The sequence below is a fragment of the Melospiza melodia genome, chromosome 1 (genome assembly GCF_035770615.1).
Source record: "Melospiza melodia melodia isolate bMelMel2 chromosome 1, bMelMel2.pri, whole genome shotgun sequence".
In the NCBI taxonomy this organism is placed as follows: domain Eukaryota; kingdom Metazoa; phylum Chordata; class Aves; order Passeriformes; family Passerellidae; genus Melospiza; species Melospiza melodia.
This window is the reverse complement of record NC_086194.1, coordinates 52,069,627-52,085,030: the sequence shown is the minus strand read 5'-3', so window position 1 is coordinate 52,085,030 and position 15,404 is coordinate 52,069,627. Positions and strand designations below refer to the sequence as shown.

General features: G+C 37.6%; 1 protein-coding gene across 2 annotated transcripts in view; it reads right to left on the bottom strand.

The window, feature by feature from the left end:
• TPK1 (thiamin pyrophosphokinase 1) overlaps positions 1-15,404 on the bottom strand; it is a 302,807-nt gene that overhangs the window by 102,873 nt on the left and 184,530 nt on the right. For both annotated transcript variants that reach the window (XM_063158005.1, XM_063158004.1), the window contains exon 6: positions 2,819-2,965. In XM_063158005.1, the coding sequence (XP_063014075.1) occupies positions 2,819-2,965 (147 nt within the window). The remainder of the gene's footprint in view (positions 1-2,818; positions 2,966-15,404) is intronic.

Sequence of the window (15,404 nt, the reverse complement as noted above, 5' to 3'; positions counted from 1 at the left end):
TTTACTTCCTTGTGGTTTTCTTCACTTTCCATGTCAAAACATTTTAATCTATATATTTCAAAAACTTGCACTGTCTGTCTATTTCCCAAGAAATGCCTCAATACTCAAAGTTCTAATTACTTGGATAATGTACTTGGATTCAGCACTTGGATAATGCTATTGGCTGATGATAAAAGGCATTTTTTACCTGGTCCACCTTGCCTGGTAGTCTGCACTGGATCCCAAATCAGGCATTGTCCTTGCTGTCTTCCTCTTCCAAACCTGAAGACTTTTAGCAAGCCCATAATGTTTCCTGCAACACCGTGGACCCAAGTGTGTTAAGCATTTATGTATTTCTTCTACCATAACCTTCTACACCACCATTGTAACAATGTGAAATTGTTTCAATCTCTCTTTCAAACAATTAATAGATTTTTGGTGGCCTTAGATATCTAGTCCCTACATCTTCCTCTTAGTTTCTGCACTGGTAACTATAAATTCAGCAGCTTGACTTGTTACTCCCCTTGTTATCCTTCCTAGGGCTCCTAAGGAATTACCAGTGTGTGTGCTGTATCCAGATACTTTAGACTCTGCCTAGGTACACATGACAGAGAACCACTCTCCTTCTACAATGAACCAAAGGCTAACATTATTTGCAAACAAAACCATAATTATGTTTTGCTCATATATTTTATCCAAAGAATCCAATAAAGATCAGATTCTTCTTGCCAAAATAGAGAGTTTCTCTTCTATATTTATAGAAATGTTTCCACTCTACATTCATAGAAAAAGCAACATGCTCTCAACTTCATAATTTGCATCAGCATTTGAATCTCAAAACCTTGCTTCATTTATTGCACAGTTTCCAGACTTGCATTTCGAATAGTCAGTGGGTCTCCCACTGTGTTAAAATCCCTCCTACCTTGATTTTAAATTACAAAGTGAAGAGAGGGAAAAGAGAGAATGCCATGATTGTGGCTGTTTGGAAGAGAAAAATATCAAGCTGAACTCCATTTAAAAAAAAAACAAAAAAAACCCTTAACCCCCCACCCCCCCCCAAAAAAAACCCCAAAAAACAAACAAACCATAAAAACCAAACCAATCAAAAACGAGAGTACTTCCAAAGTTAGGATCCTTCTTTCTCTCCGTTTATAAACTACTCACTTTTTAAAAGAAAACCAACTATCAACTATGCAGGATTAATGTTATTACCTTCTATTATTCACAACAGTTGACTGAAAATGCCAACAGTGAAAAGTTTAAACCAACAATGAAAAGCAATTTTTTGTCAAAGTCAGCACTAAGATTGTTTAAATGGCCTGCCCCTATATCTGCCCCTTATTTCTGTAAGCTAGAAACAGCCTGAAGTTTCCTGTGGAACTTTGCCCATCTACAAAAAAAAAAATTGAAAGCTTTTTGTACGGCATTATTAAAAATAGAACAAAGAAGTTTCCAGAAAACAAAACAATTAGCAACCTCTCATTTCTATTTTAAATGCACAGATCTTGTTGTTTTGTTTCAAGTTGTAAAGGCTTTAATTATTCATGGAAGACTCATGAAAGCAACCTTAGGCATTGCATTTTAAAGCTGCCTATGGAAAAGATGAATGAAAATAATTATAAATCTTTCCAGTCTTAGCAAGAGTTTTGTAGAGTTAAACTGAAATTGTCCACTTTATTTCAGCTCTTCAACATGTTCTTAAAAATACCCTAAAAGAAATTTACAGTTGTCAGCAAAGTACTGCACTCACAGATCAATTACAAGCAAGTTACTCCTGACTTTCGGATTTTAACCACAGTTTCCCTTTATTTCTCTTTCCCCCTCACTCTACTGCCTCCATCTATTTAGTTGTGCAACTAATGATCAGAGTAATTCCTCATCATACTGGCAAAAGAGCTCCTGTGCCTACTACCTTTCCTGCAGACACAGTGCTTCAAACTGTTAATAGAGCACCTGCCCCTGTGGCTTTAAATCTATAATCTCATAGAACTGCATTAATGCTTTTCTCAAATTACACTGAAGCACATCTTCGAGGTGCAAGATTGTGTCAAATTTACCTGTGAATGTTATTTATTGTAACAGAATAAGCTTTCCAAGACAAACTGGGAAAGTTAGGTAAGCTTTTAGAAACCTTGCCAAGAGGAACACATATTTTCAAAAAAATAAATGAATCACTGTTAGAGAACAGTGTTTGATGTTTAGATTTGCCTTTAATTTAAATCTCAGAAGCAGAAGATCAGCAAGATGTTTTGTGTGTGTTGTTTTATGAATCAATAAATGCAGTAACAGATCTGAAAATCCACAGAAATAACACATCCTAAATAAATTCCCTCGTTGATGCTAGATGGATTCCCATCATAATGAATTGTGCCACTCAGACTTCATGGGAGCTCTGCCTGATGTGCACGGCAGGAACTCCTTCACAAATCCTCTCACATCTTTTCTTTGCTTCTCTTTTTGAAGACATCTGGATTGCTACTCAACATGCAAAAGGGCTGTGTGCTAAATTTAGACTTACCAGAATCTAATTTAAAAGATTAATTTTTATCCCCATTTATAATCAATATTCTATATTTACCCAATACAGTTTTCATACTTTCCGTTTTTTTTGTTTCTCCCCTTTTAAACAAGTTTATCATGAACAAATAACACATAATCTTTCCAAAGGAGGAATTCAGAGCCCATCATTTGCTGTCCACTTGCCTGCAATGTATTTTATATTTCAGCTCTGACCCTACAGAAGAAAACTGATAAAGTGAGCATTTATGGTGCAAGACCTATGGCGTCAGTGTGGGTGGAAGGTCAGTTTTATTACAAAGTAACTTTTCACAACACTTACAGGTTGAAGCAGGTAAATCAGCGAGCACTCCTGGATAACTATCACTGGAGAAGGAGTGATATTTGTTGCATGAAAAAGCGTTTCCACCGATGCCATTGTTTGGTCAAAGCGTCCTCCAAGTCCACCCAGAGCCACAATCACATCGACCTAAAAGACAGAACAAAAAGACTCACCAAGAAAAGTCTCAGGAATGGTCTTTGGATGCTGGAAATCCACAATAAAATCATTCTGAGGGAAAAAAAACCCAAAAAAAACCAACAAAAACCCCTAAACTATTGACTATAGAAAAGCAAATGTCAAATACAGTTATTTACTCCCATTACTGATAAATACTGTTATGAGATTTTTAAGCTGAGTATTAAAGCATCATAAATCCATGACCAACATGTGGCACTTTTAAAAAGGACATAACCATTCTCCCTAAAAAACAAGCCAGTCTTTGAAGGTACTAACCTGCCTGTCAAGAATATATAGAATCTAGGATATATCATTCTACACGGAAGCTCCTTGGGTAAGTGTGGCATATCTGAGCCACAGAACCCCCAGTTCTTTGCATCATTTCATTATTATACTCACAGTTTACAGACTAAATAAAAGAAGTATCAGGTTAGGCCATTATGTGCCATTCTCATTCCTGCCATACAGCATTTCAATGCACAGGCAGTACCACTCAAAGGCTGGCCCTGCTCAAGATTAAAAGTAGCACCATATAGAAAGTTGTGTCCCAAGTGACTAGGACATCACCTCCCAGCTGTCAGGGACAGACAGCCTCAGGAGCACTCTCCAGTCCCAGTCACACAGCAAACACCTCTGACTGCTTGCAATATGCCATGGAGGCGGACTGCTCCTGCTCAATTCTCTCACACAGGTGTTCCAAACTCTGAACACTTCATTTCCTATAAGCAGAAAAGTAGTATTCAAAAGGCTTGGTTAAGAGTTTTTAGGTACTTAAATAAAGGGTCACTGAGTGCAAAGTATTATTATTATCACTTCTATAATGTAGATCAGTTATGTTCAGTAATTGTATTTTAAAAAGCTAATGCTAAGGGCCCTGAGACATTGCAGCTGTGAAGTCTTTAGAAGCTGCTTTGACAATGGCCATCTGGTTAAGTTTTCAACTTTACAGAGCTTAAGTCTATGGTTTCCATGATTAAATGAAATTTTACTCAACCCAAGAGCCACATAATGGTGTTCTGTGTATCTGGAATGATGTATTAATAGCATCAGCTTCTATTTTTATTACCAAGTCTAGGGCTTTATGATTCTGTTGAATATTGTTTTGCATGAAAATTAAGGTCTTGAAGAGATATACCATCTTTCTCATCACCACCTGGAAAATTCTTCAGAGGCCAGAGTGGATCAATATAACACATTACACTAGCAGCAAACCCTGAAACAAAAAAACCTATCCTTGTACTGCTGACAGCATGTATTTTCTGTGCAGATTATGGATCACATAGACCAAATGCACAACCAAGAGAATAGGGATGGTAAGAAAACCTACCCTTTAACAGAAGACAAAATAGCAAAAGGTAAAAAGCATGTGTTTCCAGCTAAGCCATAATACCATAATATATTTTCCCTTTTATTGATTCCACTTTAGAAACATACTGCTTTTGTTCAACTGGTGATGACTGTGAGTTAAAAGGCTGGATTGATTCTCTGAAAATAATACTACTAATATGACCCACCAACACCCATCAGCTCCCTACCAGACAACCAGCAGTAAAATGCTCGTCTCCTTCCCCAGGAGAGGCCATGGAGAAAATCAGATTTACTAACGTGCAACCACAGTGAACTTAATGTGGCTTGACAAAGGATTAGCATCCATATGTATGTTGTTTTTCTACTAAGCAATGGGACTGAAGCCCAAATATTAGTCTAGATTAGTCTTCAAGAAACCAAGCAACTACTGTAATAGTTTCTTGGTGTATATATGCGTCACCATACATAAACAAGTGTTTTTTGGCTTTGATGATTGGTACCAATATAAAATGTAGGAAAATAAAGGAAATACAGAGCTCCTTTGGCTTGGAATTGAAATGATGCAATAACATTCTAGAGGTGTCTTCTTTCCTTTGTAAACCCTTCTTTGTTATTACCACACATGTGCTTCCCATGAAGTAAAGTACCCAGATCAAGTTATGAAGTTCACAGAACCTCAGAGTTCTGTGGCAGAGACTGCCAGAGAGCTGCAAGTTGAAGAAAAATGTAGCAAAAGAACCCACTTCTTATATTTTCAAGTAATACAGAATCCTGCTCAAAGTCCTATTCCTTATTCAGTCGGAACAGTGCAGTCTTGTGGACTGGTTACCAAAAAGGAAGAAAATAAAACCAATATAGCATGGAGTGGAGGCATGTTGAAAAGGCATTCATAAATCAGAGGTATAGGGTTGAGTTGTGCTGGGAGAAGGATAATAAAGATATCTGAAAAAGGAATGTATCTATTATTTAGGGTTTTCATGGATTGTTAAAATGAAAAATAAGCATGTGGCAGGTATGCAAACAAACCCAGGACGAGTGTGAGAGGAACAGACAGAGAGAAAAGCTACTGTACTTCTATGACAGTTTACAGTACCACCTTTCACTGCATAATCTTGGCAGAAGTGACAGGAATCCAGACATCGCAGGACTTTTAGAGCTTTTATTTGAAGGTCTAGGCATTCACACTTTGTTTATTGAAAAAAAAACACAAAAAGGATAAGTGCAGTCAAAACCTCAAGAGCCTTTTCATTCTAAAGCTATCACCTCTGTTAAAAAAAGAAAAACAACCTAAATAAACAACAAAAATCACAAAGTAACTAGACAATCACTTCCTTCCCTGCAATCACTGCTCTTGTCACTCTGCCAAGAATTTAAGAAAATGGATGTGCCATGAAAGCATGTACACAACTCTGCATCATTCTACAACCTAAGACAAAGTGAAGAACCAAGGATTGGTACATTTAGATATTCCCACATTGCAGAGAAGAAAGGCCATTCATTTTTGCACTATGATTTCCTGCATACCACAAGCCACAGAATTAATCCTGTTACTGCTAATGAGCCCAGCAGGCAACATTTGACTAACACTCTGTGCTTCAATTGAAATGTCCATGCTTCACTTAAATGTCCCATCACCAGTCCCCTTACACAATTTGTTTTCACACTGTGCCATTCATTTCCTGGAAAAAAGGACATAAAACCATAAATAACTACAGAGAACAGCTTATATGATTGCAGGTACATTCTCTTGGGCTATCTATAATCTGAATTAAATGCACAGTACCTTTAAAGGCTATCAAGCTTTAACTAAGAAATAGTTGAAGATCTAAGGGTAGGATCCAGTCATCTTTAAAAGATACACCCATATGTTAGTATGTCTTGAGAAAGCTTTGGAAGTCACTATCAAAGAGCAGGGCAGTTAAAAGGAGAAGGAAAGCAGAGAGTAAAACTTTATGCTGGCAATTCAGGGACGTATCTTTTTGTTGTCCTGCAAACTGTAATTTAGAGGGTGCAGTAACCAAGGGGAGCTGAGGCTCTCACCACATCAGAATGAAGTTGCTCAGGTTCCTGCTTCCACTCTCAGACTACTGAAATGGACAACCTGCTGTAAACTCTTTGCAGGCTTGCTAAATTAAACACTGTGAAAGCTACCCCAGCTGACATTCCTCTTTCTAGTATAAATGGGCTAAATACAAAGAAGATTTTCACTTTATGACCAAGGAACATACATTTAAGGACACAGGAAGCTGGGAATTGCCTGGAGTGGGTGAAAAGAGAGCAATAACCAGCTTTGCAATGTCAGAATCACCATGACTTGTAAGAGTGAAGTCCAACGCTCAAACTGACAGCAAATGATGCACACTTTTTTTCAAAACCATGCTCATTATCTCTGATAAGAAATCCTCTCCCCAGGGAGAGGACAGACAACTCAAAGAACTTTCTTCCCCATGAGTTCACTTTTAGCCTGACAACTTGCAAACAAAAATGCCTACATCTCAGTGAGGTGGGCAGATTAAAGGAAACAAATTTACTAACAACAACCAGCAGCACTGAATGAACTGCAAAGAAGATCTCCCGTAAAGGAAAAAAAGAAGGCGAGAGTAATCAAGACCTTGTAAAAGTTCCAGAATCATGACTAAACCTCCCCCTCCTCTGAGATCATGGGGAACACCCATTGTTAATATCCAAGATATTAGTATGCCAATTTCAGGTTAGATATCTGATTGGAACATAGTGGGTTTTTAGCACCTTCTCACTTCACTAAAATCCTTTAATCTCTACAGCCTTTCTTAATTTTTTAGAACTCATGAGATGATTCCTTTAATTTAATTTTTAAAGGAATATGACATAGACAACAAAATTATTGTAGTAACATGCATAGCATGTTGGAAGTTTGCTATATGCTGAAAGATATTTCTATACACATATATAAGTATCTTGTGTTGAAAAACAAACAATTAAGAAGTAGTGTGAATGTTGCATTTATTATTGCTTTAATGGTTTGTCACTTCATCAATTTTGGGCAGTTTACAAGAAAAGCACTTTCTTCTTCATAAGGCAATTTGTGAGCTCAAGATGTGGTTTAAGTTATTTTCTGGTCCTTGCATCAGCTTCAGTACCAACACCAAGCACTTCCCTTGAAAACAAATGGGCCAGAGTAGATTTTAACTCATTTGCCATAGCCTGTGCTAGAGCTCTAGCACTGGCCACATAAGTAATTTTTTATCTCATCCTCAAACTTGCAATGTAAATTTCATGGACTACTAAAATCCCACAATCCAATGTTAAATATGCAACAAGGTATTGTTTTCTTGAGTGGACAATATACTGGCTCCCTAGCTCAGTGCTTTACATAAAAGGTATGACATTCATTTCTGTAGAAATGAGATGCTGAACCACACAGCAGCATCTGAACTTTGCTCAGGTAGAATCCTCTTAACTTTAGCCAGAATTTTCTTGATGCTTCAGCCATGTGACTCTTCCTGGGAACAAGAGCTCTCAGTCAAAGGCTACCATCCTGTCTGTGTACCTGAGATGATAACCTTCAATCAGCTTCATCCTCACCTCACTGACTCCACTAATGTATATATTATATTGTTCCAGCTCCCTCACAAAGCGTTTCTTGCTTTTTATCGTCATTTTCTTACAGTTTCACCCAAGTGCTTTCTCTATTGGTAATGCTTTTTATCTGAATAAGAGGTTAATTCTCTCTGGTAACGACAATAAGTATGCAAACAGATTGCATTTGTCTGCTTAAAGCAAGAAACGTGTATGATGGTAAAATGGAAATGAAAAAGATAATCTCAAAATCCAGAAACAGATTTGAGTTGCTGGAAACATTTTAAGGCTGGTTTTACTATTGATTTGTGTTTACTTCTCTGGTTGAATAACTTTCATTTCAGAAAAATGAAGCTTTGGCTTTGCCCTCTTTTGCAGGTAAATGGAATGTCTGAGAGTGTATATAACATAAGCCAGAATTAGTTTTGTGGAACATGAATTTCATGACCATTGACTTAATTCTTTATTACTTAAAGAAACCTAATCAACAAAATCCTTGTGAACTGCTGGATTCCAAGCAATCTGAATTTGACTTCCTGCTTTCATGCTGAATATTTGTGTCTGACCTTGGTGAAACAATGCTCACTGTGCCCGAGGTAGGGAGGGGACACCAACTCCTGCTCTGCTACTGCTGGTCAACTGGAGCAAAGCTCTACAATTCTTTCTGTGTGTGACCAGGGTCAGTGGAATTCCTTATTGCTTATGATTTTCTGGTGAAGGGTTTGTCCGTACTCTTGACTGGTATCATGCTATGCTGAGTAGGTAAAAGCACTACACCTCTGCAAGCAATCTGTTTACTGATGCTTTGGAGGAAAATGAGTGCTGGTTTCGATCCAGACACATTTATTTTGTGAATGAACAAGGATTCCAGGACTATCAATCACTTGTCTTCTGAAAAATTATAAAATCTTCTCATCTTTTAAACCAGTATGATAAAACAAGCTAACCTTTCTCTTCCCATAACTGAACTACTGTAATCCACAGTGTGCACTGTGTATCACCACCATGGAAATGTGAAATCAATAACTAAACTGTCATATCCCTAAGAAAGAAAGTCCTGGATCTGTACGAGGAGCAATGCAAAGGGCCCTTGAAAGATAATACTAAAATGGTCTAGCAAATATCCTCCATGATCTAATAGCCACTTAATTCCAGTGCCAAAAGCTGTGTTTGGCACATGCTGTGGTTTTATTCGTTCTGAATCCTGCCTCAAGGAGTTAAAATAGGAAAATAACTACAAACTCTCATCAAGGAACAATCCAAGGAAGGAAAAAAATCTTCTTCAAGAGAATCTGTTCATTGTGAGCTTTGTATCCCACATTTCTCTTAACTCTGGCTCTCAGTCTTTACCACAGTAGCCTTCCTCCCTGTCCCTCCAATACATTTCCCAGGGAAGAAGCTCTCGGTTGCACAGAGCCTCTCTTCAAAGCCTCTATTCTTCCCCCAGTGGATATAAATCATGATTCAAACCAGGGAGCCTTGCCCTGGACTGTGGCTCCTGCTGCAGCCTGCTTGGCAGAGTCTTGTACAGGAAGGTCCTTGGGTGGATCTGATGGATCAGGCACTGAAGTTCTGCCTGCTGGCCACAAACATGATCACTCCTGTATCAGTGAGAGCGTGTGCACGTCTGCACATCTCCATGAGCCCTGACACCTTCCCTTAGATTTCTCCTACGGCTCTGTGGCGGGTTAATCTCAGCTGGCTGCCTGGCATTCACCCAGCCTCTCTCATCCCTCTCCTCAATAGAAAAGGGTGAGAAAATGAGATGAGCAAGCTCATGGGTCAGGACAAGGACAGGGAAATTGTTAATTATCAATTACCATCACAGGCAAAACAGACTTGACATGGGGAAAATTAATTTAATTTACTGCCAATTAAAAATCAAATTAGAGAGGTAAAAAATAAAAAACTAAACCCACCTTTCTATCACCCATCTTTTTTACAGGCCCAGCTTGACTCCTTCATTCCTTACTCCTCTATCTCACCATTCTCCTGAGTGGCACGGGGAAACAGGGGACTGTGGTCAGTTCATACCAGCTCCTCTTTGCTGCTCCTTCCTTATCATGTTCTGCTACAGTTTTTATATATATATATATATATATATACACATACAGATATATACACACACTATATATATACACTATATAGATACACTATATATATACATATTATATGTACGATATATATAAAAATAGTTTATTATATATAGTATATATACACACTATATATATACATACTATATATATACTATATATAAAAAATAGTTTATATATATATATATATATATATATATATATATACACACACATATACACACAGATATACTTTTTTTTTTTTGTTTCATCTGAGTTAAGAGTAGTAGCTCAGGCACTTTCCCACTGTAACATTTAGCAGTGAAGTCTGTATAAAAGATGTCACAAGTAAGGCAGAGCTCTGGAGGACCTTCACTCTCCCACAGCAGCATCACAGAGGACATAACAGCCCGAGGCACTTGTGTCTAGCTAGGGCGAGGTATTAGCTCTGCTATTTAAAATGTTTAAACTCAGTTTCACACAGGTCTAAAGATCTCCCAATACGTCCCAAAAGAACAGTAATATTTTCAGCTGGTCCGAACATTAATCTTCATGATGAACAAGGGGATAATAACCTGTCCTATTATACTCCAGAGACAAATAGAAGACCTGAAACTAAAGATGGAAAATTTTTCCTGCATCTCTCAGGTCCCATTCTGTGAATGGTTCCTCTTTTGAGTGATTTCACTGAATACTTGGGCAGTACACAATGACATTTTTTTTCCTAAGGGAGTGCAGGCTTGCAGAGAGAAGTCTTGAATTTATACATTTGTTTCAAAGAAGCTGGACATATTTTTATACTGAAGGAAGTACATTATGATCTGGACGTCAATTTTCCTCGTCAGCATAGTTTCAGTATTTATAGCAGGTAAGTTAAACATAGCCTGAGCAATTACAGAATGTATTTATTTTTCTACACTGTCCTCTAGACCATATAAATTTAGCCACACACTTAAAAAGAAATGAAGCATGATTTCTTTAACTGGAGGCGCTTGTGAAGCTGTAAACATTTTATGTTCACATTTAATTTGCAGAAAATATTGAGCTTTAATTGTTCAGTACTTAGTTGTTCAGTTGTTTAAAAGGGAAACTTGATGAGTTCTTTAGTCAAGCTGAAGAGACCATCCCCTGTCAGTGGCAAAGGAAAAGGCAGGTGATTTAATAAGGAATATCTCGAGCATCAGAACTAGCAAAGCCTGGTTGCCAGGGCAGCTCTGCTATGAAGACCCTTCAGTCTCTACTTTTGTTGAGCTGCCTTATTTTACTGTGGGAATACTGCAGGAGCCTTTCATATGTTACCAGGCTGCCTCATTTTCTCAATATTTGTTAAGAGTTAAATTACTCTACACCCCTCTGCCCCTTCTTGAACAGCACTGGTATCAGCAAAGAGGTGCAGAGTTAAATGTCAGGAAAAGCCAAAGGATTTCAGAAAACAATGAGGCCTCGGGCTAAAATATTTCTGTGGAGCACCAGCCACATACTTTTACTTTCCAATGGTCTTAATACCTTCCTCTCCTTTCTGTGCCAATATTCCTTTCTAGGTAAGGAAAGGAAAAGAAAAGAACAGGACAAGCCACCACCGCTTCAAAAGCTTTTACCAATATTACAATTTCACTGTTTCTCTGGGCTGTTCAAAGGCCATACAACATTACAAAAAGAGGGAATATGTCACAGCAAAAACCCCCTAAATAATCCAAAACCAGTAAGGAAGAATTCTTATATACATTACTTAGGTTAAGTAAATTTATTTGAGTAGCTATTTATTTGAATATACGATAAAAAAAGAAGCCACAGGAAAAGTTAATTTGTTGACTGATTCACCCTCTGCTTTAAGGACCAGATCACTGGAGCTCAGGAAATTATGAAAGTGTGCTCTCTAAAGCCAGTGTTTCTTACACTCAGGAATGTAGAAAACTGCTAGAAGATTTTATAAAACTATCTTTGCAACAGCCAAAAAACCTGTCATTCTTGACAGGCATCTCAATTTAGTAAAAAGAAACCAATTTGAGTTGTAAAAATTGCTCTATTATAATCTGCAGGTAAAATATATCATACTAGCTCAAATTTCTTAATATGCTCAACAATAAACTTACATTCCATTAACTAAATAGAATCTAATAAAAACAGTTGTAACTTATGGGAGATTTCATAACACCACAGTATTCATTTGTTAAGAAAAAAAGAAAACCAAACCCAAGTTATTTATGAAAATCTCTGGCAACAAACTGAGGTCTCAGTCCTTGAATTGCAAAACAAATTCCTGGTGTTAAAAGACATGGCTGTTCAAGATCTCTCCCTACAATACCCATGATCACGACTGTGCCCATGTAAGTATGACAGCCTTTGGAGGATAATGATACGTCCTTGTGGCCCAACCACTTTGCCAGCATGGGGGCAGTTAGATCAGCAGTAGCTGCTCTCAGGGAAACTGAGCTCCTGCAAAGCAGAAGGGGCTGAAAGGGGGAGGAGAATCACATCTCCTGTGAGAAAGTTACAAACAGAGCACAATTGGTGGTTGCAAAGGGAACGGTACATTGCCTGTAGTAAACACACGCTTTCTGCTTCAAATATATTTAGCCTTTAACTAAGTTGAGAGAACAGTTGCTGGTTTCCTCATTAGCTTCTGCAGTCTGGTTAATGAGCATATCCTTGATCTCTTGAATCCCTTGAACTGCCTAAATAAACAGTATTTTTCCCCTTGTTCTTACTCTCCCTAAAGCTTGATATGGGATCTAACTTTTTCAAACAAACAAACTGAAATCAATGTGTTCTCTAGAATCCCTGCCTTGTTTTTGTCTTAAAAAAATTATAATCATAGGTCCAACACAAGCCCCAGTAGGGCATAGAAGGATTACATCAGAAAATTTCTTGGTATGTGATGCACTGTGCTCTTGCAGACACCCATACTGCATAAAATTATTTGAAGGCAAAGATACGCAGTGTGTCTTGATGCTCACAGCTATGGAGGAACAGAAAGACACTTTACATATTAGGGTTTCTCTTTGGGAACTGGCAACTTCTGATATCCATGAGAAACGGATTTTGCCATCCCTTTACAATGGGAAGCATTAAAATAATTAAACAGTGGGAAAGATGAATTAGATACTGCATTCCTTGAAGGTAGACTTGGACCTTAAGAATTAAAATAGTCTTCAAGGATATGTCTGATGCCCTAAAGGAGGGATTTACTCCTGTTGAAAAGTATTATGAAATTCTGCATTTTAGAAGTGGAATTATTAGGAAACACTTCAGATTCATTTGTTTCTTTTGGACAGGAAAGGTTTATGAAGAGGATTACTATTAATAACTCATGAAAAATCTTTCGATGCAGCACTTGACAGAATAAGAACCTTTTCATTACACATATATAACTTCCCCTAAAATATATCTCATTTGCATTTTTATTCTCCTGTGAAGCATTAAGAAGAAAAACTCAGTAGTGCCACCAAAAGAGAACAGGTTTGTTATCAGCCCTTCCTTCTATATAGGATTGGTGATAAATCCACAAGCTTCAGTGTCCTTATGGTCCTTCAGGTGCAGTGGTGAGGCAGTAGAACTGGTTCCAGGGAAAAGTTATGGATGCCCCATCCTTGGAAGTGTTCCAGGTCAGGCTGGATGGGGCCCTGAGCAGCCTGGTCTAGCTGAAGGTGTCCCTGCCTGTGGCCATGGGTTGGAACTAAATGATCCTTAAGGTCCCTTCTAACCCAAACCATTCTGTGATTCTGTGATTCTTACAAAAGCTTCATATTTCAGCATCATGCCAGCTTTGGGATTCTCCAGTCTGCCTCTCCCCACTATTAGGGTATTTTTGTAACTTCCCTGTTCTCAAATTCTGGTAACAGACTATCTTCATTCCTCATCTTTGCATTAAGAGCCATTCCCACTACTCTTCTGGATACCCAAAAGTCTTCAGAAATGAAAACAAGTAGTGTTCCATCTTGAAATTACCAATTACCAACATGAGCAGAAAATTATGATTTAGTCAGGAAATGAAACTGATCTGTTTGATGCTAAAAAAAGCCACATATCAGGAATAACCTCAGCTGATAGCCAAAACCAAAACTAAACCAAATAGAGCCCAGTATTTGCAATAATTATACCCTTTCTCTGTGGGATTTGTCTTTATGTAAAAAATTACTCTCTTTTAAAGTATCTTCTGATTTTTGTTTTAGGGTACTTTGGCTTTTCCTTCAGGGCCTTTTTTCTCATATAAGGGCAAACCAGAGAGGGCATAGTAAGGTGTTTGAACACTGCACAGCTGAAGGTTATATATGACCATTACTGTCTTCTCTTTTGCACTTTATAAACACAGGACTTCACTAACTTGTTTAGCCTTGCTCAACATAAAAGAAAATGGACTGATTTGACACTTTTTTAAAAGCAGAAAGGGAAGAAGGCTTGCATTCACTTAAAAGAATTAATACCCTAGACTGCTGACTGATTGAACCTCTGAAGTGTAATTTTAAAATGGAAATGTTAGTAGAGTATCCCTTTATTGCCAAGGGTTTTTAGGAAGAGTTGGTTTGGATATTTTCCCTTTTTCATACTGACACTGGTGCTTTTATCGATTTAAACACACTAACATTAAACCACTAAAAGGCATGGGGGTTTCAATAAAACTCATTTTTTATATCTTCAGCCCATATAACCAAATGAGCTGCTTTAACTTTTTTTTAAACAGAAAAGATAATAAAGCTAAATGAAAAGTCCCAGAGCTTAGTTTTAAGACTAAATGGTATTTTAGATTAAACAGTTAAGGAAAGTACAGTTTGCAATTCTGAGATAAAGATAATGGCTTAAATCTATCTTTATATTACGAGTATTCTTCTTGGAGCTGCAAAATTGATAAACACACTTTCAGTTCTCACTGGCATGAGCTGCCACAAGCTGAGACCAGAGATGCTGTTATTGAAAGAGCATTTGATGAATACTGGGAATTGGAGGATCTTTCCCAACCATACTGCTAGCATGCTGGTAGGCTGTGGACGAATTGTTTTTGTACTTCTGCTTTCCAATCTGCAAATCAAAGATAACAGCATACACTTCTAATGCAAGATCTGTTGATCCCTAAGTAAGAGATATTTTAAGCCTGCCTATCATTTAGCCTGTTCAGTTGCTTTCTTGAAACAGCTTATATAAAGATGAGAGAAAATTAAGAACAGAAAGTAGCACCAGACAGACATAAGTTTATTTGAAGGTCTTGTAATGAAGAAAGGAAAGCACTCACATAACTACAGAATGAATAAAATAGTGATTAAAGCAGTAAAGTAAAATGTGCACACCTAATAGCCCATAAACAATGTGAAAGACACACACAGCAGCAATAAAGACAGAGTTATTAAGACATTTAAAAAGCACCAATTAGGGCCATGAAGGAACACTACCAGAAAAGATGTGCATTTATATACATACTTGCACGTGCATGTGCGTGCATGCATACTCACAGTCATGCAGAAAGAGAAAGAAAATTA